The 15146-nt window shown below is 40.6% G+C and overlaps 1 protein-coding gene across 2 annotated transcripts in view; it reads left to right on the top strand.

Moving 5' to 3' along the window:
• LOC307094879 (ceruloplasmin) overlaps positions 1-15146 on the top strand; it is a gene marked incomplete at both ends in the record, with an annotated part of 89567 nt that overhangs the window by 53319 nt on the left and 21102 nt on the right. For both annotated transcript variants that reach the window (XM_079764008.1, XM_079764009.1), the window contains 7 exons: positions 3455-3662; positions 4993-5135; positions 6278-6406; positions 9788-9894; positions 11575-11791; positions 12179-12318; positions 12855-13017. In XM_079764008.1, coding sequence (XP_079620134.1) covers positions 3455-3662; positions 4993-5135; positions 6278-6406; positions 9788-9894; positions 11575-11791; positions 12179-12318; positions 12855-13017 — 1107 coding nt within the window. The remainder of the gene's footprint in view (positions 1-3454; positions 3663-4992; positions 5136-6277; positions 6407-9787; positions 9895-11574; positions 11792-12178; positions 12319-12854; positions 13018-15146) is intronic.

Below are 15146 nucleotides of genomic sequence, written 5' to 3' on the forward strand. Positions count from 1 at the left end.
TGTTTTGGGTGTTTTTACTATAGTTGATTTCTAGTTTCATTCCACTATGATCTGAGAAGATGCTTGAAATGATTTCAGTCTTCTTGAACTTGTAGAGACTTGTTTTTTGTCCTAACACGAGATCTATCTTTGTGAATGATCCATGTGCACTTGAGAAGAATGTATATTCTGCTGTTTTGGGGTGAAATGTTCTACAAATGTCAATTAAATCCATCTGATCCAGTGTGTCATTTAGAGTCACTGTTTCCTTGTTAGTTTTTAATCTGGAAGATCTATCCATTGAAATCAGCAGAGTGTTAATGTCCCCTACTATGACTGTATTGCTGTCAATCTCTCCCATAATATCTTCTAGAAGTTTTTTATACATATTTAGATGTTCCTATATTGGGTGCATATATATTTACCAGGGTTATATCTTCTTGTTGAATTAATCCCTTTATTATATAGTGACCTTTGTTGTCTCTTGTGATGACCTTCATTTTGAAGTCTATTTTGTCAGATATGAGTATTACTACCCCAGCTTTTTTATATTTCCATTTGCATAGAAAATTTTTTTCCCATCGCTTCACTCTCATCCTGTGTGTCTTTTGTTCTGAGGTGGGTCTCTTGTAGACAGCATATAATTGGGTTATGATTTTGTATCCATTCAGCTACCTTATATCTTTTGATTGGGGCTTTTAATACATTTATGTTTAAGGTTATTATTGATAGGTACTTATTTATTGCTATTTTAATTCTATATGCCTATGTTTCTCTCTAGTATATTTATTCTTCTCATTAGTATTTCTTACAGTGCCTTTTTGGTAGTGGTAAACTCCTTTAGCCTTTTTTTTGTGTCTGGGAAGCTCTTTATTTCACCATCTATTTTAAATGATAGCCTTGCTGGATATATTAATCTTGGTTTCAGAGCCTTTCTTTTCATTACCTTGAATACTTCATGCCATTCTCTTATGGCCTGTAGAGTTTCTGATGAGAAATCAGCTAACAGCCTTATGGGAACTCCTTTGTAAGTAATAAATGCTTTTCTCTTGCTACCTTCAAGATTCTTTGTCTTTAATTTTTGGCATTTTAATTATGATGTGTCTGGGCATGAGCTTATTTGGGTTCTTCTTGCTTGGTATTCTCTATGCCTTCTGGACTTGTGTGACTGTTTCCTTCACTTGGTTAGGAAGTTTTCTGCCATTATTTCTTCAGACATGTTCCCTATCTCCTGCTTACTTTCTTCTCCTCTGGCACTCCTACAATGTGAATATTGTTACATTTCATGGTGTCTCACAACAACCTTAAGCTGTCCTCCTGTTTTTTAACTGTTTTTTTTTTTCTTTTTGGTTCTTTTCTTTTTTTTTTTTTTTTTTGGGGGGGGGTCCTTTTTTTCTTTTCTTTTTTTTTTTCTTTTTTATTGAGTGATTTTTTTCCTGACTTCTAATTCACTGATCCAGTTCTTGGCTTCTTCTAGTCTGCTGTGTATTCCTTCCAATGTATTCTTTATCAGTGCTATGTCATTCTTTGTCTGGTATTTTTTCATGGTTACAAAATCTTTTCTCATGCTGTTGAGCTTCTTTGCCATCATTATGCTGAACTCCGTATCAGATAAATTTCTTATCTTCATTTTGTTTACCTCTTCTTGAGAATTCTCGTTCTTTTATTTGAGGTGGGTTTTTTTGTTGTTTGTTTTTGTCTCCCCATTTTAACTGCCTATTTTGGGTTTGTGTCATATATTAGGTTGATCTGCTATGATTCCCAATCTCTAGAGCAGACACTGTTTCTGAGTGGCTCTTGGTATCCTGTTTGGACTATTAGTAATCTATAGCTTATGGCTTCCTCTGCTGGGGCTGGGTACCTTTGGAAAGAACTGAGATGTGCACCAGGTTCTGTTTTTCCTAGCCCCAGGCCCAAAAGGAAATCAGGCAAACACTCAAAGCCTCCAGAGATCTGCCTCTGCCTTCAGTCCAATTTACAGTTTGATTAGCCTCAAGCTATGGACCACAGGGTCTGGTGAGAGGTCTTCCAATAGGGTGCGGCAACTGCCTTCCCTTCAGGCAAAAACCACCTGAATAGCAAAGGTCCTCCGCAGTGTGATGGAATGATTCAGCACAGGGAAGCAGGGTGGCTGCCCTTTGAGCTTCAACTCCAGAGCCCCCAACCCTGTACTCTCCTCACATAGCTCCAGTCCTCTCTGCCCTCCCTCTGCCAGAGCCCAAGGTGAGTGGCTGCACACAAAATTTTTTGTTGGCCCTTTAAGAGAGTGCCTGCATTTCCAGCTCTCTCTCACTGATGGACAGTTACCCTACTGCTTTTCACAGCCAGACATTCAGTGGGCACCTTTATCAGTTTTGATTCTCTGGGTTATAATGCCCAGCTTCAGATTTAGAACCCAGGGTTTTCAGTAGGAACCCGCCACAGCTGAGACATCCCTCCAGGCCTTCAGCTGCTGTTGCGGAGCTCGGCCAGCACTTTTGTGCCTCTGCACTTTCTACTAGTCTCTATGCAGTCTCCACTTTCCATCCTTGGTTATCATGGTTCTCTCCAGCTAGTCTTCAATTGATTTTTCAGAATGGTTTTTTGGTATTTTATTTATACTTCCAGTTTATTCCTGGGAGACTGTCAGTGTAGCTTCCACTTACTCTGCCACCATTTTTCTAATCTCTTTTGTTCATTCTTATTTTAGTTCTATTCTATGGTTAGCCAGAGTAGTATAAAGTTTTCATTTCCTGTTACACTGGTAAATCAGACTAGACATTGGAAGACTCCCTAAAGGCTCTTAACCTAAACTTCTCATAATTTCTCTATAGCCTAGATGTAGTGTTGGCTTGTCAATCCTCTGTAGTTAAATAACTTATACTAGAACCATAGCCATGCAAATTCAGAGGCTCCCACAGGTCTGGCTCTGAATGAGTAAAACAAACAAACAAAAAAAGTGAAAAAATGATAACTTGTTTCAGGCATTTTTTATTGTTGTTGTTGCTTTGTTTCTTATGTGCCACTAAAAGGTAACCAGGTCCAGGACAACCTTTCCTTCATTCATTACACAAGTTCAGATACAGCAATAAACAACAGAGATAAACTGTCTGCTCTCATGCAGCTGATAAGTACTCTGAAGAATAATTGGGCAGGAGAAGGCTGTAGTGACTGATGAGGGTAGTCGGGTCAAGTTTCTCTAAGGAGGTGACAATTATAAAGTGATTTGAGTGAATGAGTGCATGAGATAGTGTGGATATTTTGAAAAGAAACGTTCCAGGCAGAGAAAACAGAAAACGCAAATGCCCTGAGGCAGGCAAACCCTTGACATGTGGCTTGGGTGGCATGAGTAGTAGGCCACATGATCAGAGGTGTGGGAAGTCAGCTGATGTAACCCAGGCCACAGTAAAGACTTTGGTGTTTATTCTGAATGAAGTGAGGGACCATGGAAGGCACTGAGCAAAGGAGTGACATGCTTTCTCATTTACCTTTCAAGGGACTTTCGATGTTGAGTGCCTCACAACTGATCACTACACAGGTGGCATGAAGCAAAAATACACTGTGAGCCAACACAGGCAGCTATCTGAGAATCCAAACCTATACCTGGGAGAGCGGACCTACTTCATTGCTGCGGTGGAGGTGGAATGGGATTACTCTCCAAGCAGGGAATGGGAAAAGGAGCTGCATCGCTTACAAGACCAAAGGTAATTCTCTAGGCGGATTCCCAATTTTTTTAGTTTCTCTTTCAAAGAAGGCAGAATTATGTTAAATTGCAGTAAAATAAACAGTTGTGTTAAATAATAACAACAAAATGCTTCCTATGCATCCTTCTCATTAATTTCAGTTTCTCTCAATTTTCTCACAGGAAAAAATTGGTAGTTATTCATGTTTCTTTTGTAGTTATTCATGTTTCTTTTCTATTGGACTGTCTTCTTATATGTGCCCTTATCTTGTCACTGATTTTCAAACTTACACAACAATTAATGCCTCAGTTCAGAGCTAAAGTATTATTTTCTCTATCAACTATTTGCTATTTATGTTATCTTTTCTCCAAAGATTTTGTTATTAGTCTATTAACCAGTTATTTCACATTTTTAAAGCTATTACTAGTATGTATGAAAGAAAACTTTAAATTGATGGCAGTATTACAGATATGGTCTCTGCCCTCCAAGAAGTTACAGGAAAATATGGTTCAAAACTACTAATAACAAGTAAATCATGGCTCCCTCTGCTGGGGCTGGGTACCTTTGAAAGAAATCATGGGAATAAAAAAATAAGTTTGGTTTGAATAGATGTTAGCTAAGGGTGGTGGTTGAAGCTACAGAACCATCCATTTAGAGCAGCCTCACCCACCTGTGGTTAGCCCTTTTGTACTGTCCCTCTGTCATCTTCCACATAATGCACCAGCCCTTTGTGGTATGACTGGGCAGATGGGGGTGGGCATGTATTCAGATCTGGTTCATAACATGTGGCTGGGCAGTGGTTACCTGGGCAGTTTGACTGCGATGGTGATTATGATTTGTGATGTAGAGGAGTAAAAGGTTATTTCAGTGATTGGGGTAAAACAGTCAAAAGGCCACAGGAGCCATTAGGAGTCAATAGAAACTTTAGGTAAAGGAAACATCTTAAAAAACATGGCTACTTCAGTTCCTATAGACTAGAAACATTACAGTATCCAGGGAACATGTCAGTGGTGAAATCTGGACCCATACCGTTTTAGAGCAAAAAATAAACCTTGGGTATGACCTCCTTTAATACCTCATTTCAGAGGAGAAGAAACCAAGACTCCAATGAGAAATGACTAGCTGGAGGCCATTTTAGAGGCAGAGTCTGGGCTCCACTCTGGCTAGGTGCACTTTCTACCACCCGGGTCTGTTTTTAAAGTCCTGCGGGAATGGGAGACTGGTACTGAAAACTAGCATAATTACTTAAATAAAAATTGTATGTTTATTCATAATATTATTAAAACTCAACTTCCACTTTCATTAAGACAAATACTAACTTAGTTGTGTGTGTGTTTGTGTTTTTTTTAAGTGTTTCAAATAATGCATTTTTAGATAAGGAAGAATTTTACATAGGCTCAAAGTACAAGAAAGTTGTGTATCGGCAATACACTGATGGCACATTCCAAGTTCCAGTGGAGAGAAAAGCTGAAGAAGAACATCTGGGCATTCTAGGTACTCTAACAGCTCCAGTTCACCAGGTGTGGGCAAGGGATGTGCTGCTGCATGTGGTGATGGTCCATGTCCAGGAGTTTCATTTTCTTGGTTCATGTATCAGTTATTTAAATAAAAATAGGAGAGTTCTAGTTGCTATATGGGAGGCTGCCAAATTAATGAATCACTTAATAAAGCCAATTAGATCTTAAAAAAATAAAATGTCACTCAATAAAAATGAGGAGCCTATAAATAGGGCATAATAAAATACTGTATCAAAAGCAATATATTATCCCATATACTAATGAAATTGAATATACTTGGTGTTTATTAAACTGATGCTTATAGTTTGGGTGAAATTCCTAGAAATTACATTCTAATGAAATTCTTAACCAAATTCTCCATGATTCTCCCATCCCTCAAAAAAAAAAAAAAATCATAGCTATTTACTCTTAAAATTAAGATGTAAATGATTAACTCTAAACAGGAGAAATTTATATATAGATAAGGAAATAAGGAAAGAAAAAAGTGTTACTGTGCACACAGCAGGGGGAAATTTTTCAGGAATCATTTTAAGACAGAATGTTTAAGAACTTTACTAACACTGGTCTTGGGAATTTCCTTGAAAATTATCAAGTATAGGGGACACCACTGTGTTTCCATACTAACAGAATTCTCTAGGGCTTGGTTATCCTCCGCCTCCAGAGAAAGCCACCCCAGGGAGAATGCAGTGTTGCTGGTTCACAGAAATTCTCCCAGACAGGAAACAAGCTACGATGCTGGAGAGGGGAAATGGGTGGGGTAGCCCCACCCATCCTTTTAAATGCAGGACTGCCTGCAGTTATTAATTCATGCCCCGGAAATTCAGGACTCCTGGCCAGGGGTGAGTCACAGTGATTCACCAGGATTAGGCCATTAACCTGCAGGGGGCTTTCAGGCCCAAACCTCCCCAGACCTAAAGATAAGAGATTGCAGCCATACTGGTGTTTTTATCCTGAATCCTCTGGAATGGGGTATAATCCAATAGTAATACAGCATGGAGCCACAGGAGGTAAAACAGACTAGGGCCTTAATGCTAAATTATCCAATCTATGTTTTTATTCCTGAGTTAGCACTTCTGATCTGACAGCATATAAACCACTCTTCCTCTTCACTCTTGCCAGGTCCACAACTTCATGCAGATGTTGGAGACAAAGTGACTATTATCTTTAAAAACATGGCCACAAGGCCCTACTCAATACATGCCCATGGGGTGAAAACGGAGAGTGCTACTGTTACTCCAACCTTCCCAGGTACTCATGGGTGGGAGATTGCTACTGTTATTCCACCTTCCCAGGTACTCATGGGTGGGAGATCGCTACTGTTACTCCACCTTCCTAGGTACGCATGGGGTGGAGGTGTGCAATAGATTTTACAGCTTCTCCACAAATGACTTGTCAGAAAGGTATTCCTTCCAAATGATTGTTGCTTAAGAAAGTGAAGGAGGTGGTCAAGAGGGTACACAGGGAAATGTGTCTGCATGTGTGTGATTGCATTCATCTACCAAAAAAAATGCACAGCCCTGAGGAAGAAATCTGATGGTGCTGGGCATCCAGACACCCAGGTTTGAGCCATCAGAGATGGTCTCTCTCCACGCAGCTAGAACACACCCCAGACAACACTGATCATCTTGAACGTGGCTGAATGTTCCCCTGCCTGTGTCTGAGGATAGGATCCTAAGGACAGAGGCTGCCACTTGAAATTTTAAATCTCTGGTATCTAACCCACTATCTGAAATGTATAAGAATTCAATAAATGTTTAACAGAATAAAAGCTGAAATACCGTAACTTAAATTCAGGGGTGTATTTTCTTTCATAAGAACTGTATTTTTCAACTATTAGTTGTAAAGTTGGCTCTTAGGGAGGGGCCTTTTCTCAGTAATTTAGCAGTTCACAAATTCAGGGTGGGGCAGAAGTAGGTTTATAGATGTTCAAATGGAAAACAATACAATAATTAATAAATAATAATATAAGAATCAACTCTGTTTTATGTACTTAAAACTGTATATCAAGTGAGAAACAATAAATTACTATATAGCGGAGTAGAAATGAAAAGCCCTGCCCTCATGATCCTCACAGTCTTCCTAAGGAAATAAACAATATATCAAAAAATTTAAGCTGATATGAGCCCTAACTGGTTTGGCTCAGTGGATAGAGTGTTGGCCCGTGTACTGAAGGGTCTCAGGTTTGATTCTGGCCCAGGGCACATACCTCAGTTGCAAGCTTGATCCAGGTCCTGGTTGGGGTGTGCAGAATGCAACCAATCGATGTGTCTCCCTCACATCAATGTTTCTCTGTCTCTCCCTCTCCCTTCCACTCTCTCTCTCTCTCTTAAAAAAATATAAAATTTTAAAAATCAATGGAAAAATATCCTCAGGTGAGGATTAACCAAAATAATAATAAAATTAAGGCAGATGAGAAAGAATAAGTAACAATGGTACTATTTTAGGTAGGGTGATCAAGAGGGCTTCTCTGAGGAGGTGCCACTGGTGAAGACATCTAAGTTATGAGAAGCAACAATCCACTTAGTTGGAAAGAGTTGTGTGAGAAGAGCATTCTAGGTCCCAAGATGGGAGGGGACTTGGTATGTCTGAGGAAAGGGAGAGATGGAAGAGGTGAGATGCGAGAGGACCTAAGAGGTCATAGTCAGGACCTTAGATTTTTATCCTAAAAGCCCTGCAAGGGTTTGAACTGGAGAGTGATGATCCTATGAACACTTTTAAAGGACTGTCTGGCTAGTGTGTGATTCGGTGACTGTAGGAGACAAGGGAAGAGGATTGGTTAGAGGGTTGTAGTGATAATCTGGGTGAATAAATGAGTCTTGGACCAGCTAAGAAATGGCGGAAATGAAGTTGTCACATTCTGGTTTTATTTTAAAGCTGGTGTTAAGAGGACCTGCTGAAAGGCTGGGCATTAGGGAAGGTTAGGAAAGGAGGAGTCTAGACAGTGCCAAGGTTGGGCATTGGGCATTTGGTAACAGCAGATTGTGGTAGAAATGGAGAAGGAAATGCCATTATTCAGCTCATGAAAATAAGAGTATAGATGAAGAAACAATATATTCAGGAGGTAAATCTATGCTTTATTCTCAGTGAAATATTCTTCTTATGAAAAGGGTGATGACATAGGGACAGACAAGATGGCGGGCTTGAGGAAAAAGAAACTAGTCTATCACATCCCTCATGTCCTGCTTGATTCCCTAATAAAGGTTTGTTAGACTCTGGCCAATTAAAGTCTGACAGAATGAATAACAGTGAGTTCTACTACATACATGGAGTTTATAGTGCCTTTCATGGCTGAAAGTCAAGGTCCTGTGAGCAGCTGTACAGGAAGCCCTGGGTGACTGGGAGCAGAGATCGGCTGCAGAAGAACCCAGCACAAATGGACCAGGGTAGAGGCCTTCACAAGACAGGAGAGTGGAGCAACTGGCCATCTTTAGAGTGTCAAGGTCCAGAGTACAGTCCTGTGTGTGACAGAGTTGTGACCACACAGTGTATAGTATGACAGACAGAATGGGACAAACTAGAGAGGTAAGTGACCTATGAGATCAAGGTCTGATGACTCTTCCCCAGGTATCATGAAATCACTGAGGATAACTGTATAAAAGGAGAAAAGGAAGGCCATGGTGAAGCGAGGGAGTCACATGGTGTGGTACAGACACAGGACACTGCGGCAGGTGGTAGCTCAGTGGGGATGAGGACAGTGTAGTAGAGAAACACACTTCAAGCTAAGAAGAGATCTGTTGCAACGTTTCCTCAAGTTGGGATATTGGAATTGCCACTGTTACTGAACAATATCAAGGAATTTGATGTCCTTCGAGCACAGAGAGGCCAAAGTCCGAGGCAACAGTTTTCCCAGAAAAAAAAAAAAAGATTTATTCATTAGGCAGGCAGCCAGACAGGGAGACAGGAGGGAAGACTCAGTCTCCCTCAGACAAGGGCTTAGAGCAAATTTAAATGAGGTTAGAAAGAAGCTATACATACTAATTCTAATTCAAGGGCTCTTGGATCTAAGTTATCTAGGGTAAGGATGGGAAGGGTGAGAGAAAGTATAAAGAAATTCCAAGTTGGCAGGATCTGACTGGGTGAGATCTAGGCACCCTTGCTTCGGCATACTGTCCTCGAGATCTGGTGTGCAGCTAGGGGCAGATTTTGGTTCTGGCCACCTGTAGGGCTCAGTGGAGTTCATTTGGCTTTTTGCACCCACTCCAGCCTCTGAGCTCAGTCTGGCCTGGCTTGGTCTGGTTGTGTCCGGGCACTGTGAGGATGCTTACTGTTACCTCCTGAAAGTCAAAACAACTAGGAGGGGAAAATCTATGAGGGTCTGGTTCAGTGTTTGGGCCCTATTTCACCCTCTCCTGGCTATTGTGGTACTGTATGCATGCCAAGTCCAGTTAATTCATCACCGACAAAGAAGATAGAAATGTGTATCTTACAATTTTATCCTAAAACTAAATTTCTGAGAACAATTTTGAGTACCACTACTTTTTAAATCTAATTTCCTTCACATTTCTGGTTTCTGGGTCACTGGTTTTTAAGACTAAGCCTGTATATAAATACATATGTACATGTGTGTGTGTGCATATATATGTATATATACCGAATATAACTGGATGCATCAATACTTGATTAATTTAGGTGAAACTCATACTTACATATGGAAAATCCCAGAAAGATCTGGAGCTGGAAGTGAGGATTCTGCTTGTATTCCATGGGCCTACTATTCAACTGTAGATCAAGTTAAGGTAAACTTACATCATCTGTGTTCTGTGAAAAGCCCCACAACAGACACACAGCTGAAGGAAGATGAGGTTACAGTTTCCTGTAGGCCAGTTCTACGGTAAATTCCCAGGGGAGTAAGTGGCTCTGCAATTCACTTCGGTTTCTTTTTGTTTGTGTTTAAGGATACATCTATGACTGCTGATTGTGGGGAACACAGATTTAAATATTAATCAATAATTCTTTATTTCCCTTTCACATCAGAATACATAAACACAAAGAGCTGAAGTCCGTGATTTCAGAGCTCTATTATTACATGGTTTAAAATGCTGACCTCACCAATCACAGCACAACTAATACTGCCATTTGACTAAATATTCCAAAGCCAACAAAACACTCAACAATGGCAAATCAGATCAGGTCCTCAAATTCTTTTATAGAATTAAATCTCTAGTCCCAATCTTTCTCCTGAGTTTCAGATTTGTCTATACACCTGTTGACTGAACATCTCCACCAGCATGTCCCATAGGCACTGGAAACTCAGCAACTCTAAAATGGAAATCAAGACCTTCTTCCACCTCCTCCTGTATTTCCTGTTGTACTAGATAGCACCTAAGCACCCAATCTACTCCGTTGTTCAAGCTGGAACCATGGATATAAAGTGTCGAATGCACCCTCTTAGCTCCGCCAAGGAATTCACCTGCACAGGCCTCAGCCCATTCCTTTTCTCCATCTCCATAGATCAGGTCCCTGTAATTTGCCCCCACAATGCAATGGCTTCCTAGTCTCCAGTCTCTCCCCACTCCAAGCCTTCCTTCACTCCACCATCAGGATGACTGGGCTAAAATGCAAATACACTGCCATTCCATGTTCAATGTTTCAGTGGCCACCTATGTCCTACAAGACAAAATCTAAAATTCCTGATCATGATACGACACAAAGGTCCTTCAGGAACTAATCTGCCACTACTAATGCCCAGCCAAACAAGCCTGTCCATAGGCCTAAGTCAACTGAGGTCTTCCTCCTCTGTGTTCATTAGCACTGTACATACCTCCAGCACAGCAAGAGGTTCCTTCTTCTGCTCCTCTAGTTCCCTGGCTAGACTGAGTTCCTACAGGGCAGGGGCTTTATATGATTCATCTCTGGAATTTCAGTGACTGGCATAGTGGTTGGCTTATGGAATAGGCAAACCAACATTTAAATTGCTGCTCATTAGCTGAGTCAATATTTGGCCTCTGCACCCACACCACCTACTTGTAACTCACCATTGTTCCCATTTAACAGCTTCAAGTAGAAAGTTGCTGACTTGACTGTACCACCCTGGGCAAAGTTTACTGCCTAAAACAGTCCTTCCAGAATTCCTCATTCATGGGCAAGGTTCCCCTCCAGCTCTCTGATACCCTGACCTCGCTCTGGCTGCTGTTTCTCAGTGATCAGAGTGCCAGCCTGTGCACTAAAGGCTCTCGGGTTCGATTCCCAAAGGCATGTAACTGGGTTGCAGGTTCCTTCCCCAGCTCCAGTGAGGTATGTGCAGGAGGCAACCAATCGATGTGTCTCCTCAAATGGATGTTTCTTTCCCTTTCTCCTCCTCCCTTCCTCCCTTCCACTTCCTCTAAAAATCAATGGAAAAAATATCCTCAGGTGAGGATTAACAAACAAATCCTGACCTATATCACAAGGATGACTGAAGTTTTTGCTCTTTTCAGGATCTCTATAGTGGATTAATTGGTCCACTGATTGTTTGTCGGAGACATTACCTGAAAGTATTCAATCCTATAAAGAAACTGGAATTTTCACTTCTGTTTTTAGTTTTTGATGAGAATGAATCTTGGTACTTAGATGACAACATCAAAACATACTCTGATCACCCTGAGAAAGTAAACAAAGACAATGATGAATTCATAGAAAGCAATAAAATGCATGGTATGATACATTATTCTAAAACCCTTTCTTTTCAAATACAATTATTTTGGAGGCTATTCATTTTAAAATGAACCACATCTGTCTCGCTTTGTAAGTGAGGTAGTATTCTGTTCAAAGCAAAATCATCTATTTACTTCTCTCCTCATTCCAAAGTCTCATTCCCTTTTAAATAAACTCAAATCAGGCTTAAGGCTTTTGATGCTAAGTGACTAGATAGCAGTGTGACATTATTGACCTTAAAGTACTCATTTCCCTCATCTGTCGTGAAATAACTTCTAGTACCTCAGAAAAGATCCCATTCATTGACCTCACAATCATATTTTCTATGAAATAGCTCTTGGTTTAAAATATCCTGAAAGGTAACATAAAAATCATGTGCTTCCCCAGCTATTAATGGGAGAATGTTTGGGAACCTGCAAGGCCTCACAATGCATGCGGGAGATGAAGTCAACTGGTACCTGATGGGAATGGGCAATGAGATAGACTTGCACTCCGTGCATTTCCATGGCCACAGCTTCCAATACAAGGTAAGAGCCAGCCATGGCCATTATTCTTACTCAATTTGACAATGTTTTAATACAAATGAAGAAAATATTTCCTCAGAGAGACTTATGGAAAACTGAAAGTTTCAAGAGATAACTATTTTCTCAGAGTGTGGCACATAGCAGTTTCAATTGCCATTACCAATCTTTGTTACATCTGGGACTCCTCCTGGGATCTGCAGTTATATTCCTGGGTAGGGCATGTGAATAGAAGTGTTAGCAGAGAGGGTAGGAATTTTCCCTTGTATAACACAAGTGCTCCAATAAAAAGCAAACCTTGTCGAAATGTAAGAGGTAACAGACCTCTTTCCTCCCCATTTACCTGAAGGCCATAGTGCCAAGGCTTTAGCAGGAACGCAAGGACCACATATCCCACTGTTTGTATTTAACACAGAAATATACAGGCGCTTTTTTAAAAAAAGAAATCCTTTTGTCTAATATCTGAGCTGGCCAATGAAACATTTGAATGAATTCTCACAGATAATATACTTCATATAAATGTTGTCATTTTTCTAATTAAGCACAGGGGCATTTATAGTTCTGATGTCTTTGACATTTTCCCTGGGACATACCAAACCCTAGAAATGGTCCCAAGGACACCTGGAATCTGGTTACTCCACTGCCATGTAACTGACCACATCCATGCTGGAATGGAAACTACTTACACTGTTCTACCAAATAAAGGTGAGTATCACATTAGTGATCCCAGAAGTCATATACCCACAAATATAATTAAGATGCACTACTTTGTCAAAATACATCCCCTGATAGGAAGCATTTGTGAATTTGCTGTTCTTTCTGCCTCTTCTACCTTTGAACAGGATTTTTTTTTTATTGCTAAATGGTATGAGATACTGCTTTTTTGAAAACAGCACCACTACTCCTTAAGCTAGTCCAAATGACACCAATTAGATGCAGTGTAATTATACTTAAAATGGATATAAGTGAGCAGTTATATCATCTATAAAGAAACTGATCATGGATCACACATTTAATTTCTTTCTTAAAACCAGCTTTTTTTTCCAGGTGGTACCTGGTACACAAACATCCCTCCCCCCAAAAAAAAAAAAAAATTCACAAATAATCAATATAATTCGAACTATGCAATCAGGCAGAACAGTGTCTTTCTTGGTTCTGGAGGGCGGGGTGTGTTCTTTTTTTAAAAAATATCTTTTAAATATATTTTTATTGATTTCAGATAGAAGAGAAAGAAACATCAATGATGAGAGAGAATCATTGGTTGGTTGCCTCCTGCACACCACCTACTGGGGATCTAGCCAGAAATCCGGGCACAGGCCCTGACTTGGAATTGAACCATGACCTCCTGGTTCATAGGTTGATGCTCAACCACTGAACCACACTGCCCAGGTGTGTGTGTGGGGGGGAGGGTGTTCTTGATTATTGTTTGTGAAAGACTGTCTTAGTCCATTTGGCTGCTATAACAAAATACAAAACTGGGTAGCTTACAAAACTGGGTAGCTTACTATGAAAATTTATTTGCATAGTTCTGAAGGCTATTAGTCTGGGGTCAGGGTGTCAGCATGATCAGGTGAGGGTCCTTTTTCGGGTTGCAGACTTCTTGCTATATCCTCACATGGCAGAAAGGTCAAACTAGCTCTCTGGAGTCTACAAATCCTATTCACAAGGGCCCCGCTCTCATGACCTAATCAGTTCCCAAAGACCTACCTCCTAAAACCATCATCTTGGACATTAGGTTTTCAATATATAACAATTTTGGGTGGTGGGGGAGGTGGGGTGACAGAAACATGCAGATCACAGCAAAGATCCTGGGAGAAAACAGAATATAAATTTCCCACTCCCCCACCCCAGCAGGAACACTCCCTCCCCCATAGACACACAAGCATGCACTCACAGGAAAACAAACAGCTCTTTTGTGGATAAACACTAACACAATGTGTTATATGAAAAGTAAAATTCCTGCTTTGTGGCTGCAGGTTCTGCTCTTTTCTGGGTCTTCTGAGTTCAGAATTGTTGGAATTGCAAAGGCAAACCCTACAGGGGAAATTATGTAGAGAAAACAACTCCTTGTGTTTCCTAAATATAGGCATAAAGGGAATGTATAAATGGAAGAAAATATAGAAGTAAACATATTTCAAAAATTAAAAATCACTGAAAGATGCAAATCATTTGCATCATCAGTGCAAATGAAAAGATTTAATTTCTCCTGGGTCTTACATAAACACCTTGCACCATAAAAAAACTGTTTCCATGCAAAATTTCGATCACAAAGAGCATACTGAGCACCGGAACACCCAAGACTCACACAGGCAAACAAACCTCTGGGCTTCATGCCAGCAACTGATGAGCAGGGTGAAGGATCAAAGAGAAAAAGAAAACTTGAGACTCTAAAGAACATTAGCATACACACTTACCACACAAAAGGATGGTTCTTATTCAGAAAAATAACCAAGGGCAAGAGAACAGTTAGGTAGGAAGTCCATGCATGCAAACTGCTGGCACATAGAGGATGCTGCTATAAGCAACCCCACACAGACAGGGAAAAGGTTTCCCTGCATAATGAGTCTAGAGGAGGAGAGAGAGAGACGACTGCTTGCTTGGTTAAGAAAGGGGAGATTATCTTAAAAAGCCATAGAGATGCCCTAGCCAGTTTGGCTCCATGGATAGAGCATCAGCCTGCGGACTGAAGGGCCCCAGGTTCAATTCTGGTCAGGGGCGGGCTCGATCCCCAGAAGGGGGTGTGCAGGAGGCAGCCGGTCAATGATTCTCTCTCATCATTGATGTTTCTATCTCTCCCTCCCCCTTCCTCTCGGAAATCAATAAAAATACATTAT

Source organism: Cnephaeus nilssonii (genome assembly GCF_951640355.1).
Source record: "Cnephaeus nilssonii genome assembly, chromosome: 3".
NCBI classification, from domain to species: domain Eukaryota; kingdom Metazoa; phylum Chordata; class Mammalia; order Chiroptera; family Vespertilionidae; genus Cnephaeus; species Cnephaeus nilssonii.